The sequence below is a fragment of the Nilaparvata lugens genome, chromosome 11 (assembly GCF_014356525.2).
Source record: "Nilaparvata lugens isolate BPH chromosome 11, ASM1435652v1, whole genome shotgun sequence".
Classification (NCBI taxonomy): Eukaryota; Metazoa; Arthropoda; class Insecta; order Hemiptera; family Delphacidae; genus Nilaparvata; species Nilaparvata lugens.
The window spans coordinates 28,644,535-28,664,366 of NC_052514.1; the positions used below are offsets into that span (position 1 = coordinate 28,644,535).

The window sequence follows — 19,832 nt, forward strand, 5'->3', positions numbered from 1 at the left end:
TTTGCACTGGCAAAATAGAAACAGAAAGGAGCAAGACATGAGTATATTTTATTTGCGAGGGAAAAGTGGAGCAGTATTTGAACGCCCTTATTTCTGTCTCCTGAGGATGTAGCGACGCCATGTTTCCAGGAAAAAGACAACTCGGATTGCATAATATGCCAGTAAAGGATTTCCCCGAAGGGACTGCCGCTATCAGGAGGAGGATTTCGCCAGTCAAGCCATACTAGAATGCTGGTTTTTTGATGCGCCTATCAGAGAGAGAGAGAGAGAAAGAGAGAGAGAGAGAGAGAGAGAGAGAGAGTGATAAAGAGTGAGAGATGTTGCTAGCTATGAACCACAAAACCCAAATTCATCCCCAAACTACCAGCTATTGCAGTACCTATCTATAACTATATGTAGTTTCCTTTACTATTCTAGGGTGTTTTTCTTCCCATGGTTAGGTTTCTGATTTTGGTCCATTGCTTTACTAGTCTACGGCTCTATTGTTCTATGGTTTTACAGTATTATGAATTATATAGTAAAGTCCAAAATATTGTTATCTGAATACATTTCAATGGCATTTGAACAATAAACATTTTCAAACATTTTAATGTTTATTTGAATAATTGGCTAGATGTGAGTCTGAACAGGTTATAGCCTAATCCTTGTTTGTAATAAGAAGAATAGAAGAATATTGTTATCAATAATTGCTATGGAAGTATTAACTATTCAGTACAGTACAAATACTATTCAAGAAAGGGATGAGAATATTGAGATTAATAGGGTACCTAGAGAAAAAACTATCAACCATTGTACTAAGGGTTTACCATGCATCATCTACTCAGGATAACAACTTGATTTTTATAAGAGTAACGTGTATATTTTAACTGTTTCTTTGCACCTCAATATTGCAAAATTTGTGACAGTCTTCAAGAGAAATATACTTTGTACCTCTCAAAATGAATGGTGTAATAGCATAATTTGTTACAAGATTCGCATTAAACTGATTCTCCTGTGATGGCGTTATAATATGATTCATGATTCAAGAGGGAAACTACACAAAGGGTTGAAGTAAAACACCACTAATGACACCCGAAATAAATTTGAGATAAGATTACAAGCCAGCAAATTGTAACAGCCAGTGGCAAAGATTAGGAAGGCTTCCTTTCTCAACTTGTGGGCCATTCAATAACTCCATTCGCCAAAGCCGGGATCTTTCTCAGAGTTCGCTCCATCTCTTCCATTTCCTCCATCCTTCTTCTTCTCCCCCCATCATACTTCTTCTCGTCCTCCTCCTCATTTTCCTCCTTCATCCCTTTCCAAAGACATCAAAACGAAGCCGAAAAGATAAGAGCGGGGGAACCGCAGCAAGAAAATTAATGGAGCGTAGAATCGAACAATTGACGGGCAAAGTCCGGACGCCGCCTGTGAATCGGACTTTGCATTGTGGCGGGGCAGCTCTATATTGATCGGTTGGAACGGCCAGACCTGTTCACAGTCGCTCCTTGCGCTTTCCGCTCACGTCAAAGACTCATATGCAAATCTCAGCACAATCCGAGTCCGAACTCAATTTGTGCCAGTTCTCTTGTAATTTGCGTTGTTGAAATCTGCAACTTTATCTCGTTTTAATTACGACGAATCGAGACAAAAAGATGACAGAAAAAAGCTCCCGATTGAAACAAAACTCACCCTTTCGTAATATGAACACATCACACAAAAACCGTTCCGTGTATTCCCGCCCACACCGAACAAAGGAATACCATTTCTATGGAACTGTACGGAAATAATCATGGATGTATGATTTCTCGGAGATTGAGCTGCAAATTGTATAGACTATCTGTCCGTATGATGAGCTTTATAATGTGACGCACAAACTCAGACACAGTTTCCCAGGAGCCACCAGTTATCATCTGATAAAAGAAAATATCAGGGTGCTGCTAATAAATATTATGTCCAGTACATTAATTAATTTAATTAATCAACAAGATCATTGAACCAATGATTATTCCCACCAGATTTCCTTATTCCTTGAATTTGAACACAGTGTTCCTCTGGATGTGATTTTGTAATGTGTTTGTAACTTGTAATTTAAATGTCATGTCACGCTAAAATAAATGAATGTATGTGTACTCCACACATGTGCTTAATACAAACGGATATTCAATTTACTGTTGAATACACATTAATTAGCGAATTAGCATTACTGACAGGACTACTTGCCCTATGATCTAATTAAAATGTTAATTGATAGGCTTTTTCAATGGAAAGCTCCGGGAAACTCTCATGTTATTCATAAGCGTTTCCAATGAAAAGCTTCGAAAACTCTCCTATTATCCATAAGCTTTTTCAATGGAAAGCTCCGCGAAATTCTCGTGTTATCTATTGCACAAACGAATTTTTATTTTAGGAAAACTACACTAATCCACCATGATGAGTTCCCATATAAGATATGATATAATATCACATACGTTCAATTCCAGACAACACTTTGTTGAGTTTTTCAATCAAATAGAGTTGACTACTAGACTACGAGAGTTGAAGCTTCAATTCGCTGATGGAGTTTATGCATAACAGGTCTCCGTATTCATATTCCCTTTCCAACTCCTATATCATACTCAATTCAAATCCATATACTATTATTTATTAATGCAAGCTTCAATTCAATCCGATAGAGATGATGGAGCTCATCCATCAATCAATGTACCGTACATTATTTCGCTCTCATATCAAACTTTCATCTCCTGTTTCAAAATACTCGCATGCGTTGAAATGTTGAGTCCATGATCTAGTGCCACTAATTATTCTGAAATATAATTCAACACATCAACAGATAAACTTACAAATATATCAAATTAGATTATTTTAGTTCACACTTCTTGTTTGAAACAAAAATGAATCAATCCAATTGAATATTAAATAATGTAATCATCTAGTTATTATTCTGTAATCACAATCGACTATCCTTTGTCTCATCAGTTTATTTTTATGTAATTATGTTGATTTTGAAGGAGTAAGTTTGAAAAATGCTCGTTTTCGAAAATGAGCAAATAAGAAGTTCCAAATCAAAAGTCAGTCTATGAACGAATAATTACGGAGAAGCTGATGCTGAAATTGCGGTAAAGTTAGGGCCAAACTGTGTCATTTTATGGAAATGTATTGATACCAGAATTATTAATAAGATAGTGTCAATATTAGGAGCATAACAGTCCAAGGATAGAGAGCGTTTTCAAGATGAGACTAAAAATAGATAAAAAGAGCCTGAATACATCAGAGAAAAAGGTTTTCAGCATTAGGACAAGGCAGAAGGAAAAGCGAACAATTAGACAAGTTGTGTTGTGAGCCTAATCCTTGAGACACAGAGTGCGAAAAACACTCAACAATTCCAGTGGCCAGTGATCCCTGGCCTGGCACATCTCAACAAATGGCTGAAGAAAAGTTGGACCTAATTCTGGGTAAATGGAAAGCCTTGTCGGCTAGTTTGCTCTACATTTGTGCTCAGGATGCTAGTGGTGTAAGCTTTCAAAGGTCACCCCAGTCCTAAAAGGGATGTCGCGCCCTTTCCAGGTTGCCATTTAACTCACAAATAACACAAAATGCGCGCGCATGTGTGCGCGTGCAAGTGCAATCAAGACAACAATGCTGCTGAGAACACACGCTAAAAGCTTCATTGACCACTGAACACGTCCATGCTTTTTGCTGGAATGCCCCTACTCATGGATACAGATATACATGTACCGAAGATACGTGTAAAAGGCACATAAACCATAGATATAACCTTCGTTTATGGATCCACCTCAGCTAATAGCCCGGCCCCATTTAGTTAGCCATGGGATGAATATCTGGACCATTATTTCCAGCCGTATTCAATGTGGTGCAGTAATAGAATTCGTATGGATAAAAACTGATAGTACCATTTTGATAGCTGTTCCATTTCAATTAGCGGCGTATGCAATATTCAAAAGACGGTCGATTTCAACTTTTTAACCCAGTTTTTGTAGCCGGTTTTATGATTAATTCATGTAAATTCTGATCTACAGATGCTGAAGCACAAGATCTCAAACAGCAACCCACGAGTGATATGATCGTGACGTACAAAGATTTTAGCAGTTGCTGGAAACCATGCGATAAAAAAAAACGTTGGTGAGCAGTTTTTACGACTAATATAACTTATCAATGTTGTCATCTTCATTTGTTACGCTGAGATTGAGGCTAGAAATTTGATATACATTTCTCTAGTTGGAAACTGAGTATGGATATTTTAGCTGTGAGATAGAGCATTATGGAGATTGGGGTATTGTAAAAATGGTGAACAATCTTCTAACTAGGGTGAAATATTGTGATTTTATGAAGTTGTAGATTCAGTATGGCCATTTCTAAGAGTGAAACAACATTCTACGGGCTACAAAGATCATGACTGGTACATATAGATAAATGAATGAATGAATAGGTTGAATATCTCATGATCCTAAGGAATTCTCGCCTATTACATCATCCTTGCTCTGATGATGATAATTAAGGAGAATGGTAAATATAAGTTTTTTGCTCATAGTGATGCTCACAAAGGCTTCAGGCTTGTAGGCCTATGCATGGGCCTATGATTGGGCTGATAATGATGATGAGAGAGAGGTTTAATTGAATATAAAGTTTCTTCACAATGTCATTGATTGACAGTTTTCTAGTTATTGAAAAAGTTTTTTGAAAAATATCAAAAATTTTATATTTCTAGAAAACCAAAGTCGATATCAAAAAAATTGATTGGACATTTCTTGTTGCAAGATGAATGTAGTAGAATCTGTATAACTTATTTTTACTTTGTTTCTGTATTTTTTTGCTTGCATCATTTATATTATTTAATACTCAAATATTGTATATTGTTTTTTAGTTTTTTGCATGTATCTGCTTTTCTACTTTTATATTGTTCTTGTAAAATTGGTGTTGTACCGTTGAAAGTTGAATAAATAGATACTATGATGATTAGTGATTTGTTGTGCGTACCTTTTTGCAGTAATCGAGAATGTCTAGCTTGTCCTTGTAGCAAGTGACCTTGCGTGTGGCATCAGTGGTCCATCGTCCGGCCTCGGTCATGTACTGACTCCTGAATGAGCCATCACCCACTCCCTCGCTGCCCTTCGAGTCACACAACATCGCCACCTGCGGCTCAAAGTGAGCGGCTGGCAGGTCCGCACCCTACAAACAACAAACAAAGTAGATAGTTGAGAATCAACAAATACAGTATTCACATACAAAGATACAAATCACCCAGGAGGATATCAGCAATAATAAAATGGTTATTATAGTCCTTACTTTTACAAAAATTTATTCTTTATAAAGAACCACTCTAGTACCCTCTCATTTGTGTCCGAACTCCAAATACTCTTTACCAACTTTGAAGATGGAAATTGCATTTATTCAAATTCTAATCTATAAATAATAATTATTAAACAAAGATCCAAACTTAATTATACTGTAAACCACTCCGGAGACCTCTGCTACTGCAAATATTGACAACAAGGTTGACAGCTAGATGGAAATTCGATAAGAGCTACGAGTAATATCCAAAAATTATTTGCCAGCCTGGGAGTCGAACCACTACATCCGTAAACGTCACCAAAATGCACTATGGCTTTGTTTACGGAGGTAGTGATCGAACCCGGTATCTCCTAATTGCTAATCAGGTCAGGTATGCTCACCCGTACACCAAACTGTAATATTTTTAAGACAGTGAGGTAGTAATATATACTGTATAATACAATAATTATTATTATTTATGGATTAGCATTTGAATAAATGCAATTTCTCATCAATTTTTATCTGTAGAATGGCTGGGCGATTTAGTGGTCTAGTATAAAATCAGCTTGAATCAGCGTTGATTGTTTAGCTTAATTTGTTCAGTATATGACTTCTTTTGTTCATTTTAATGAATAAATTACGAAAAATCCTAAATAGATTTAGTTGAAATTCAATTGCTTCTCCTCTAGAGAAGGATACCAATGTATGATAACCCAATTAGTAATCAAAACGAACTGATTCAAAACCAAATTGTCCTAGAGATAACAATAAAATACAGATGTTCAAAAACATGTACAGGCTACAACGAACCAATCCGACGTTGTTAATCGACTTTGGGACGTGGAAAAACAGAGCGCAATCGTTTCTCTTGTGTCAATAATTTATGTGTTAATCAATTTGATATCGAATGCTCTCTCATAAATTCCTAACCCGACTGATAAGCCATCGAAATCGAGTCAAAAGTTGCGCTAAACGATCCACTTTTGTTGTGGAATAATAGACGACGTTGGAAGCGGCGAACGCGTTTGAAAATTGTTTAATTTGTCGGCCACCCTCTTTTGAAATTAGTAGGGCGTGTTTGATAAACGGGTGGCGATGGGGATATGGGATGTGGGATGAGTGAGTGGGACAGAACGTTGCTTGATCGCAAATTAAAAGCGCAATCCACCAGCCGAAGGCAAGCGCCCAGTCTATACATTGCGTCATCAGACTAGGCGTTCGAACGACAAATCTGACAAATTGTTTGCTTTGGCTATCGATGGGAGGGCGCACTTCTAGAGGGGGTGAAAACCTCCCCTCCCCTAATGTTTGGCCACCAACAGAGGTTGTATTTGAAGATCGGGGGTGCAATCCAGCCATAGTTTGGGTGACATTCTAAAGGGTTGAGGGTTAATTTCGGGGGTGTGGGGGCTATTTAGGGGGGTGTTCGAGGGGGTAAAAGGGACCAAAAGTGTCGCAAAGCGACGATCGATGGTCTCTCGATGCGGGAGAAAAGCATATAACATGGAAGGCTAACACGACGAAACGACCACAACTCTTTAGCACTGGAAAAACGTTACGCATCGCATAGGCTCCCATGGTCACTCAACTGTGCTTGTGTGTATATAAGCCTGCACATGATCAATCTCCCTTTCTACCTGCTGTTTGATACGAGTACGCCCTCAGGGAACCGAAAAAGTTTGGTTATTGTCGTGAAATTGGCAGATTGCTGAATTTTGAAAAACGGCTGTAGTCTCTCATGTTCCCAATTACCAATGAAATAATACGGTGCGCTTTTATTAGTCCATATTATTTTAACAATGTATGGTACATGTGTAGAACTTGCTTTCAAATTAATTTTCCCCCATAATGCCACTGGGATTTACGATAACGGATTGTATCAGATTCAAAAAGCATTATTTTTGAGGGAGCAAGATTTACAGAAAATCGGTACGGTAGTGGAAGAGATTTGGATTTTTTTTCCTTCAGGAAGAGAAATGATTTTATATGATAGAGTCACTGTAATGCTGTTCTTAAACAAGGTTTCAGTCAAAGTTTCCAATAGGATTGATTGAATCTTTTCCTGCTTATAAAGAATTTAAACAATGCAATAAGTTATTCTCGAGTTTTTAAAACAGCATATTTGAATAAAATCACGCATAAGTGATAATCAAATACTTCTAATAATTGAGATATAACTCGAAGTGGTGACTGAGATAGGTTGCTTACTTTCAATCACTGCAAATTGACCTGCAGGTAGGCGAATTGATTCAGATGTTTTACTATTAATTTTTTTATTTATAACTGTGTGAACTGATTTAATTGCAAAAGAGTAATTGAGATAAGATCATTACTTCGTATCACAGGTAAAACTGAACGAATTGAGTGTTTGAGTATTAAATTAGTTTATCAATAGTGATGTGCATTGATTTGATTGGAAAAGAGCCCTCACAGTAAAGCATATGACACATAATGGGAATAAGTCTATTCAAAATTATTATTCAAGGTAGAATTCTAACGGCAGATTTGTGAATGAGTAAGTGAAAACGCTGTAAATTATAGACCGATCTTCCCACATTAAATAACTTACATTTCACCATAGGTCATCTCGGAACAAAATACTGAAAAATAAGTTTGCTACGAGTTTAAAAATAGAAATTGAATAAAGAACACAAAAGTTTCTATTGGATGCAAACTTCCCCTTCAACAAAAATGCAGAGCTTTATAACAAACTTTCATGTTTCACAGTGTTAGCCGTCACTGAAGTTTTCACTCTATAGTGGAGCTGTCAGTGTTGGTAGGGTGAGAAGCATTGATGCTATTTATAAGGGATACTGACAGTATGAAGAGAGTCCCTCTAGCAAAAGGGTAGGTGAGAGGATCAATATTTCCCGCTCAGAAGTAAATCCCCATGTCCAGAGTCTAGTTGACAGCACTATGTATACGAAAGTAACAAAATGGAGAAATAAAAAAAAATTGGGGGTAAATAAAATAAAAAATGGGGAAAACACGACTCAAAGCATACACACGTCCACGAATTAGACGGGATGCACACCTAAGTGAGCTTTTAGCGAACGGGAATTTCGTTTGCCGGTTCGCTTTGTGGGAGTTTTCTCTTTTTTCCAGTGAACCAGGTGAAATAAACTTGGGGAGTTGTGAGTGGAGTGAAATTTGAAATGGGTTTTACGAATAACGGATGTACTATAGTAACATTCACTTCAAACTGTCAGCATTGGTTGAATGGGAAGCATAGGTGTTATCTACAAGCGATGCTGACAGTTTGAGGTGAATCTCACTTTAGCGATAGATCCTAGAGCAGCAGCTCTAACCCAGCAAACTTCATTTTGAACATTTTGGGACCATTAAAAACCTGATGGTTCAAAAAACATTGGAAAGTTTTTCTCTAGATTTTTATCATGCTGTTCCGTGAGGATTGATTGCTAGTTAGAGGGTTTTAATGGAGTTCCGAGTTAGGAAGTGTTGATTGAGATTATCCGTTGAACCATGATGGGATTCCAAAATCCTTAATTTTCGAACAAATATCCATGCGAACAATAATTTGAAACTACGACCTGAAGTGAGAGAAGTTATGAAAAACGGGTAATTCATGATGAACCTACGCAAATTTCTCGATTCGAAGAGGAACCAATCCGTGTAATCAGCTATAGATATCAGCAATGAAAAGGCTCCAATACATTACAAGTGCAATAAGGAGTCAGAATGGAAATAGTATGCAGCAGTCCTAGTGGTAGTCAATAGAATATTAATATAGATTGTTGTTAGATGATTAATATACTGAATATATTTATTCTACTGATTTGATTCTACTGATAGAAGTTTGAATGTGAATACTGTAAATGAATGAGCTCAATCTCATAGAAGGAGCTTGTTCAATGGTTAATAGCAGATATAATGAGTTTCAGGAATTAAGTTTTATTGGAAGAAAATGAAAAAGCAAATAAACAGTACATAAATATATGTCATTTGCAGTAACATCATAGCAGGAAATGGCTGAAGAATCAAATTCAATGCAAGTCAAATAGAGACTTGTGATAGGCTGAAAGCCGACCAATAGCAGATGGGTGGGAGTCAACCGAAAAAGACGTGTTATCAAATCAAGAAAATGGCCGACAATGTTATTAAAATATTTAGTTTGTTTTTGGTCCTACAAAATTATTTCTTTAATATGTGAATATTTCCTATTTTAGTGATAATAAAGTGAAGTATTTCTTATCGATTTTGAAGCCTCTAAATTAAAAAATTTACTTTGTGAAAATATTTAAGGACTGAAAATTTTGTGAAGTGAACAACTACAAGACTTGACCTATTTTGGACTACCTTATCTAAATTTGGGAGAGGAATAGCACAAGGTAACCTCATTTTCTCTCTCCCTATCATTTTTTACTTTCCTTGCCCTATTACCTTATGTAAGGAAAGTATTGCTTTCCGAAAAAAATTAAGGTACCCCAATTTCTGAATTTCTATACGTTTCAAGGTCCCCTGAGTCCAAAAAAATGGTTTTTGGGTATTGGTCTGTATGTGTGTGTTTATGAGAGTATGTGCGTCTGTGTACACGATATCTCATCTCCCAATTAACGGAACGACTTGAAATTTGGAACTTAAGGTCCTTACACTATAAGGATCCGACACGAACATTCTCGATCAAATGCAATTCAAGATGGCGGCTGAATTGGCGGAAATGTTGTCAAAAACAGGGGTTTTCGCGATTTTCTCGAAAACGGCTCCAACGATTTTGATCAAATTTATACCTAGAATAGTCATTTACTTACAGCGTTATTGTTTGATAGGACTTTTCACAAGTCCTATATCTGTAAAAATTCCAGGAGCTCCGCTTCATCTATGCAAAGTTTGACACCTAAAATTGAAAATAAGCTCGAAATTCGATAAAATGTGATTATTTCAATTGCAAAGTGTTGGCAACAGTTGATTCTATGAAATCATTCACTATGAAGAGATAGCAGAGCAGACATCGTTTGTCTCCAGCGTTATTGTCCTGACACCAGCTGGCTCAGATTTTTGAATTAGTAGACTTTAGATGCGCGGGAACACTAGCGTCAGGTAATCAATTTTCGTAACGGCAAGGAAGTTGTGTGAGTGCGCCACACCAGATTTTTTTGATGATGTACTTATTGTATGAATCAATAAAGAATAAAGAATGTGAAACAAAATGGACGTCAATCGGAGGCTTGTGATTGGCTGTGAGCAGCCTAATAAAAACAAGAGGAGGAGCCAACCAACTCACCAATGAAACTCGAACTTTTACATACGATATGGTTGATATTCGATTGATATTCTCTATTATGTTTAGAAGTTTTTATCTGCTTCGTTTGAAAATATTCATCTACAAAAGCTTAACCTTTACACTTGTCAGGGTGTACTTTTTCAATGTTGGTAGATTTGAATGAAGCTTTAATAATACAATTCTGTGGATTCATTGAATGAATATAGAAATACTTACATCCTGAAATGTATTAAGCACTAGATTTTGGATGAATATAACACCGAAACCATCTCTTTTACCCAGAAAGTCAGTGTACATTACAAAGGTATTATATGTGTTTATTACATCTAGAATCTTCAAATAAACTACCTTAATATTGAATTTTTAATGTGAATTTTCTTATGGACGGTTTTAATATAGGATTCAAAATATAGCTTTGTGTTATATTTGAAGGGACGGATTCAAGGATCCAAAGGTTCAGAGAACCCCACACGTCAACCGGAGCTTATTGTGTTTCCAAGTACGTTAGTTAGGCAAACCAATACCTGTGTTCTTTACAAGATCCAGGAGTTCCCCTTTACTAACATCCCATTCATCATCTGGTTGCTTACAGCAAAAATATAATTATCTAGGTTATGAATAAAAGAACTGTATTAATGTGAGTTTCCTTTCCAAATTTATAAAATGAACTCTCATTCCACATTAGATTTCACAATCAACATAACAATCAATGAATCAATACATTATTATTTTGTCATTCAAGTCTCCTGATAATTCATGCCCTGAACTTGCTCGAACAACTCGCTAACACATTTATCTTACAGGCGTTTCTGATCATTTGTGCTCAAATTTCCTCCAACTAAACATCACCTTCAGTACATTTCTGCTCCAAATTTCCTATCATTTGTGCGCTCGACATTCAATCCAACATCACGTTTAGTACACTAATGCTCCAACAAATTCCTCATCATTTGCGTGCTGAATCTACTCAACATCACCTACCTACACCATTCTATCTATAGTGAGGTTCACTTCAACTGTCAGCATCCCTTATGTATAATAGCAATGCTTCCCATTCAACCAATGCTGACAGTTTTAAGTAGATCCAATAGAAGTTGAACTCATCATACTACACTGAGATTTCATTGATATTGTCAGCAAATCACCTTACCTAACCTATCCTACCTAACCTACTCTACCTAAACCACCCTACCTAACAACAGCACATTTGCTTTACATTCAAATAATGCTGCAAAGCTGCAATCCTGACAGTTTAATGTGAATCCCACTAGAGTTGAACTCATCATACTAAATTGAGATTCAATTGGAAATGTCAGTGTTCCATAGAAATAAGGAAACACATTTGCTTCTCACCCAACCAATACCAACGCTTTAAAGTGAATGTATATACTATAGTGGAACCAATCATACTAGCAGTGTGACGAACCAGAGGATCCAGGGTTGACAATCAACCAGAGCATCTCCTAAATATGGGACCCGACAAAGGCAGAGCATCCGATTGAAGATAACGGTTCCACCGAGGCACACGTTAAGTTTGAAGGTGATGGTCGGGTGGGGGTGAGGGAAACGTTAGCGAATATAGGGGACGGGGAGGAGGAATGCCGATTAAATTCACGACAAAAGTAATCAGACTAGAATCTCGAAGGAAGAGATGAAGAGACGCGACGGAGCACAGCAGCAGCCTTGCGCCCCGAAATGAGAAGGGAAACGGAAATAATCTGCGATAAGGCCGGCTGAAATGCGTTGAAGAAGGAGAAAAAGAAGAAGAAGAAGAAGGAGAATAAGGAGAAAAGGAGGTGGAAGAAGAAAAATAAGAAGAAAGAGGAGAAATGCGTTGGCAAGCAGGCATTCAAGGTATGGTGAGGGGATGATGGAGCAGATGAGAAGTTTTCCATTTTCAACCAGGGATCTTCTTCTCCTCTCTTCATCACCCTTCTCTGGGAGAATTATTTTCGTCTTCTCCTACACCACTATTCTCTTTTTTTCATCCCTCTTTCTCTCGTCTATCACAAAAAGAATTATTCAAACAGATGAAAGGACGGCGTAGAGAAGAGTCACGTTGATAGAGTTTTGTGTCATGGCCAAAGTTGATGACGTCACAAGTCCTTTCTTCTTCCAGGCCTCTCTTCTTTCCCTGCTGCTCTCCTATCCTGTTTTTCTCTCCCTCTGGTACAGCCTTGTCCTCTGTGACATTTTTGTCTGACTCATTTAATTTTCCTTTTCTAATATCTGAGTCTCAGTTAAAGGATTGATGAGGTCACTAGTCCTTGATTTTTCATCTTGCCTTCCTTTACACCTTCTCCTCTTTTGTGGTGATTTTCATCCAGTTTCTTCATTTTCATCTTGTACTCTTTGATATTTCACTGGGACTCATTTCAATTTTTAGAAACTGACTCAGTCTCTAATACCAGAGACTGACTGAGTTCAAAAAATAATAGAACTTGTTTTATCGAATTCTCTTTACACTTTTCTCAGCTGTCTTTTTTCCCCATAATTTTTCCAATCTTGTTCTATAACTTACTCTACCGTCATTTACATTCTTCTCTCAAGACTTTCTCTTATATAATCTGCCATTCCTTTTCCTCGAAGTCAACTCTTTCTCTTTCTCTATATTTCTTCTTTTCTCCTACCTTCTATGATATTTTCATCTTCTTGTACTATCTCTGGCTTCTCATTTCTCCTCTTTATTTCCTCTCTAGTTTATAGGGGTTTATTAAATGTCACTTCAACCCCCCTTCGCAGAACGATTTTCCGAAATTTATATTCTCGAATTTCCACTTCCATATCTTCTTCAAGATATTCTTTCCGATATCATTCTTTTCGTTTATCTTTACAATCTATATCTTCTTCAACGTATTCATCTTTATTTTCCATCAGAGAAAGATGATAAATGGGATGCGAGAAAAGGCTAGAGCTGTAGAATACATTTCTTCTGTATCTTTTCCATCACCTCCTTTCTAACAGCCTTCTCACTCTCTCTCTCTTTTCTATTTCAAGTTTCTCCCCCACTTTCTTTTTATCCTATGGATCCTATTCACTTACCTTCACATCTTACCTCTCTATCCAATCTCTATTTTTCCTATGTATTCTTCCTTCTCCACATCTGATTTTCCTATCGTACTCGGTTTTCTCCATCCTTTCTCTTCTCCCATAATCGTATCTCCTTTTCCCTATCCCATACCAGTTCTTTTACCCCCACCTTTTTCTAACATGTAACTATGATAATCATTATTCTTACCGCATTATCAATTTCGTTTTCCATATCCTTCATTTCAACCCTCCTCTTCCTCTTTCTTTATAAGCAGTCAGCTCTGAGATGATTCTCTTCATAGCAGTCGAAATTTACTTTTCCCCCGATAAGAACTTGCCATCATTCATGACAACGGTTCGGATATTTGAGTCTGTAATCAATTTATCACGAAGATTTACTTTCTTCATGGGCTTCCTTATACCTGAGCTGATTCATTTCCCAAGGATTTAACCCTGGTTCATTTGTTTCCAAGAGCTTCCTTAAAATCTATCGTATTTCGTCGAAAATTACGGCCTACCGTCACTTAGGTTTTATGATTTAGAAGGTCTAATCAGTTGGAATATTGATGAGTTTGGCTTACTGGCAATCAAGTAAAATAATATGAGAGTTTTTGGTTCGACATGAACTATAATTTTCTACTCTTCTTTTACATCATCTTCAACCTTCATTTAAAATTCTCTAGTCTCCAGTATAAATATTATATTTTATACACTATATTCTTGGCCCAAAATCTTTTAGCCCATGTGGAAATTACCGAGATATTGCAATTATTCAATTATTCATAGCAGAAGTCTTCGGGGTGAATTACAGCATTTAATTTGGATTTTCGTTTAATACTAATAATCTTTTAGCCCATTTTACAAATTCAAGTAACTCTGACACTAATCATTGAATTTGAAAGAAGTTCTCAATTTATCGTGCCATCACCTTTGAACAGCTCGTACTTTCGAAACTAAATGAGTTTGAAAGTTTAGTCATAAATTGGATAATCAGATAAGTTGAATTAGTTCAAATGAATAACTTTTCCTTGAAGTGATTAAAGTTCTTCAGCCTCGAGGCATTCGATTTGTATAAGAATGAAGATTTTGAATAAATTATTCAAGTATTAGAGATTTGAAACAGGTCTTTATTGCGCATTTATGAAATAATTGATGCGAATACATTGGCTTGAGCACATCAACAAAAATTAATAAAACCACACAGCTTGTTGAAAATTCAAAGATTTCCAAGTGAACGATTTTCATATAAATGTTTAAAGTTGCTACTCAATAATAACCTATCAAAATCAGGTAGCTTCAACAAACCGATAAATCTCTACCTCCTGAAAGAATATTCCGAGTTTAAAAACGATGTTATATTGAGAACATATTAGACACAGTTCACAGGCGATTGCACACAGTTCTTTGGTGGAAACTCTTTCACTAAAAAGGTCGGCTTTCAACATTGGATGCAAGATGAAAAGAGGAATCGATACAGAAGTTTCATAATTTTTTGTGGGGTATCCTGGTTTTCATTTCTTTCTCCACCTTTTTCTTCTACATGAGAATCTTCTATTTCTACCTTGTCTTCTCCTTCTTACTCATTGTCTTACTTCTTACTCATTCCCGTTCTTACTCTTCTATTGCTTCAACTTTTCCAAATTCTTCTCCACAGTTCTTACTGTTCTATTCTCGTCAACTTAATCTACTTTTCATCTCTCCTAACGATCTTCTAAGATTCCTTCTTCTAATAACTTGTCTACTTCTTTCCCATTCCAACCTGAGCAAGATAAATGCTTATTGCTTTATTTTTATTGTTCTTCTAATTCTTATTCTTTCACTTATCGACAGTATTCTACTCTATTTCTCAGTCTATTCTATCTCCTTTTTGTCAGTTCCATCAACTCATTTTTCTGCGACTGATATTTCTTAGTCTCCTATCACTCCTTATTTCACTCGTTCTTCTTTTACACTATTTCTACTTTTACAGCTTTTCTCTTCTCCCTACTATTCTCTTTACTGTCAAACGTTTCTCACAAACTTTTCCTCGTCATCGTCGTCTTCATGGATAAGGCTGTGATAGCTTTGTGAGCTAAGCCTGTTACGGCGTCCATCTTTTCCTCGGTCTCCCTATGTATCTTCTGCCATCTGGTTTATGCAATGGGTAACCGATCATGCGACATCTTCAACAGATGTTCCCACCACTTTTCATTGTAGCTCCTGGTAATGCTTGTGTGTGGTATTGTTCCACATTCTTCCCTCATTACCTCATCCCTGAAGCTCATTCCTCATTCCTCATTGTCTTCTCTTGTGCATCCTATCGCATGTGTAAGGAATCTCATTCTGCTGATTGAATTTTAGATTCTTGTTTCTTAGACAGCACCCATGTTTCACTGCCGTAAGCTAGAGTGGGAAAAGATGGAACTTTTCCTCTTCCTACTCTACTCTAAATTTTATTCCTAAAACCCTTCACCTATTTTTTCACAATTGATTCCTCATCTTCTACTTCGAACCCTTTTCCAACTTTATTCAACCAGGTTTCATCCACACATATTTTTTCACTATGAATTAAATTTCTCATTTTCTACTTCTTTACCTGTTCCAAATCTACGTCTTCGAGGTTTCCTACCTTAAAGCTCTCATACTATTCCTTCTTTCATTTTACCTCCTCCCTTGTTACTCGATATCTCATGTACAACTCGTTCTTCTACAATTACAATATTCATACATTCAAGATCGGAAGAGAACAATTATTTCCTATTCAAAATTCCTACCCATCATATCATTTCCATTCAATACCTGCCTTCCCTTTCACCTTCGAACAGGCTTCAACTAATTGTCGGCCATTTCTTTCATCTCAGCCCCCATTTCATTTCCCTATTCACGCGGAAACAACACTCAACACCCCAAGGAATTTCTCCAATTTCCATTCCAACTCCATCTTTCCCAGCCAATTGAACTGCGAATTCTTATTAAATGACGACGCACAATCAAAAGGCACTGCCAAATGAATCATCTGAATTTCCACTGCTGCTCAATTTTCCGTTTGGAAAACCGTACAAGGCGTGAAGGCACACGGAAGCTTTCCCGAGGAAAACACCTCTCTCGGAAAACATTCGCTTCTTGCTTCTAATAAAAGCCAAATCAATAGTTTCCCTCCCCGTCGGTGAATGTTAATGAGATGCCAGCCACCGTCTCACTCTTAACAACCCCCTCTGGGTATAACCCATCCTCACACCCCTCGCCACCCCAACCACCTGCAATCCAATCAGAAAATACATAACACTTCTCACTCATGTACTTTTCATACCCTCTCACTCACCCTTCATCGTCCCTCACGCTAACTCTCTCTCTCTCTCTCTGTCTCAATCAGACACTCTCTCTCGTTATCTCTCTCTATCACTCTCTCTCTCAATTAGACACCCTCTGTCCATCTAGCACACCCTCTCTTAGTCTCATCGGGTTCGAATGCAATCAGAAAACACATAACACTTTTCTACCTCATACACTCCCCTTCATCAACCTTCAACACTCTCTCTCTCTCTCTCTCTCTCTCTCACTCCCCTGGAGCCTTATCGGTTTGAAAATCAGAAAGTTGCCGCCGCCACTTGAGTTAGAAGCACCTTTTTATTCCGCGGACTTGAAAATGGCGAGCTTTTATTTGAAAACGTCGTGTCGCCTTTTCAAAAGACCGGATTGTCAAGATGCTGTGAAGTTGTGGCTTTTATTATTTCTTTTGCCGACGACAAGTACTTGCAAAAATTAAAGGTGCAATGCGTTTATTTTTCACGTCCTTTCCGTGTTTCACAAGTTCACACCTCGCTGGGTGAGTGTGAGTGAGACAGTTGTTTCTCAAAGCGAGTTCAGAAAAGCAGAAATGAGTTGGCGTGTTTTGAGGAGTTTATGTTCTGTGAAAGCTGGATGAAATTATTTTGCACAGATGATAAAAAAAATTTCAAGAATATGGAGGAATACAAAGTTGGAAGAAATACGATAGAAGAAATGGTCTGAGACTGTTGATACTGACAAATCATTCATTTGCAAAAATATATTCAAGGATATCAGAGAAATGTTATCTGAAGGTTTAAAAGGAGCAATTAATTTGAAAAATCACAATTTTGGAAGTCAATTTTTTAGAAGTCTATAAAAACGACTGATTATTGAGAAGATGAGTTGCATATTGGTAGATGGTTCAAAATATCTAAATCTACAAATTTCATAAAGATGATTAGAAGTTTGAGTTGTTATTGAAAGTATTTAGTAAATGAAATATCGAATAAAATACCTCTCTAATTTTTTCTACAACTAGACTTTCACCACCGACCTAATTCGTTTTCCAGTGGAAATAGCCCCCTTTTTTAAATCTACAACAACCCTTGGTTGGTAGACCCATAGAAAGAGGAGCGGATTTGTAGATTTGCATCGACCATGCATTATGGAGTCCAGATTTTTTATATGATCCCAGCTTATCTTTCAACCAACACGAGCCAGGATCATAAAGAGAGAGATAGGGTAAAAGCGAGAAGGAGAAAGAGAGTGCGCGTCAGGAAGATAGAAATAGAGTAGACGGGAGAGAGACAGGGTGAGAGTGGGGAGTAGAACCCTGGATCATATGAGAGGTAGAACTTGGAGAAAAGATGAGAAGAGCGATCCAGAGTGAGATTAAATCCATCCAGGCCTAGGAAAACAGTGAGGTGAGGCCGCACCCTCACGCTCAGTGATTTTGCTCAGGGTAGCCTAACCTACCAAACCTGGCAACTGGGCAATTTCTCAACTGTTTTCTCCCTGCATCAGCAACCAGATTTCCATCCCTCAATTTATCGGACGTCCATCTAGTCATCAATAAGCAATGCGTCATTTATTGAACGTGTGTGGACCCGACTAGAGCTGTGTGGATGGACCATTAGCTACCGCCACCTGGTCCACCGTTCCCCGTTCCAATGTTCCTGTTCATCCCGGTTCCATCCTCCTCGTTCCTGTTTAATGCCATCATTCACGCTCGAAATACGCCCCGTGACAAACTGATGACCTTTCGGCAAGGTACACACACACTGTCCAACCTCCCTTGTCTCTACGATAAAGTTCACACTGTCCATGAGACACAACATATATCACTCCACTGAGCGGCTCTCAACTTAATCCATCTCGAATTTAAACTTTTGGAACGTGCGTATTCAAGGTAACTGGGTCCATTTCATGGATTTTGAATGGAGTTTTCAACGTAACTGAATCCATTCCATCGCTTTAAAATGGTATTATCGAAATGTAGGTAATTCATGGATTTAGAATTGAGTTTTAAAATTAAACTGGATCTCTTGCATGAATTAATTTTTAGAAGGCGAATTCGAACACTGTTCAATGTTTAAGTCATGATATTATTCAAGTATACTGATATACTGAACAATTGAATAAATTTAAGCTGACCGTGCTTTTTGTCGTGTTCCGAACGGAGCAGACAGCATGCATTGATTTCTTTCAATTGATCTATTCCATTGAACTATTCAATTCATCTAAAAGATTTAACGAAGAATACATTATTATATGTATTTCAAAGCTATTACTATAAACCTACTACTTCTAGCTTCTCATAATACTGACTTTTAGATAGAAACAATCGTGGTTACCAAAAGTATATTGATTCATAATTGACTATAATTTTCAAACCGATAAAGTATGAAATCTAAATAAAGCACTCTCAATTTTTAATAAATCTGATGAAGTTAGAAAGAACATTCATCTCAATGAATGTTATCTTACTCAAAATATATAATCTGAGATAAATTATCTAAAATATTAGATAATAAAAATGTTGACATGTTGATGGAGAAATGTCAGCATAGGGATTATCTTGTGAGAAACCTAAACTATAAATAAATAAATAGATTTTATTGTCGTAGACCAATATAGGTAATTGACAAAGTCATAGTAATACAATATTACAAAATAATAGAGTCAAAGCAATAGTTTAAAGTCACAAAGTAGAATAAATTACATCAAGTAGAATCGAAAAACTCTGTCAAACAATAGAAAGGTCTTAAAACCAGCCACTCAAAAAGTAATTTTTTAAAAATAACAATATTTACACAACATTTCATATCCAATGGCAACTTATTGTACAGTCTCAAGCCTATGCTGTCATAGTGTTTCATGCTTATGACAAGACGGTGATATGGAATATCAATGAGGTCTTTTTTCCTGGTGTTATAAGCATGAATAATGGATCTTTTATTCAAGCTATGGAGATTCTTTCTAGTGTGAATGATTACTTGAAATATATAGAGGTTTTGACAGTCAATATTTTTGTTTTTTTGAA

The 19,832-nt window shown here is 36.9% G+C and overlaps 1 protein-coding gene across 1 annotated transcript in view; it reads right to left on the reverse strand.

The window, feature by feature from the left end:
* The window catches only part of LOC111050965 (amyloid-beta-like protein), an 89,478-nt gene that overhangs the window by 37,838 nt on the left and 31,808 nt on the right, over positions 1–19,832 (reverse strand). The window contains exon 2 of the mRNA XM_039437274.1: positions 4,975–5,166. Coding sequence (XP_039293208.1) covers positions 4,975–5,166 — 192 coding nt within the window. The remainder of the gene's footprint in view (positions 1–4,974; positions 5,167–19,832) is intronic.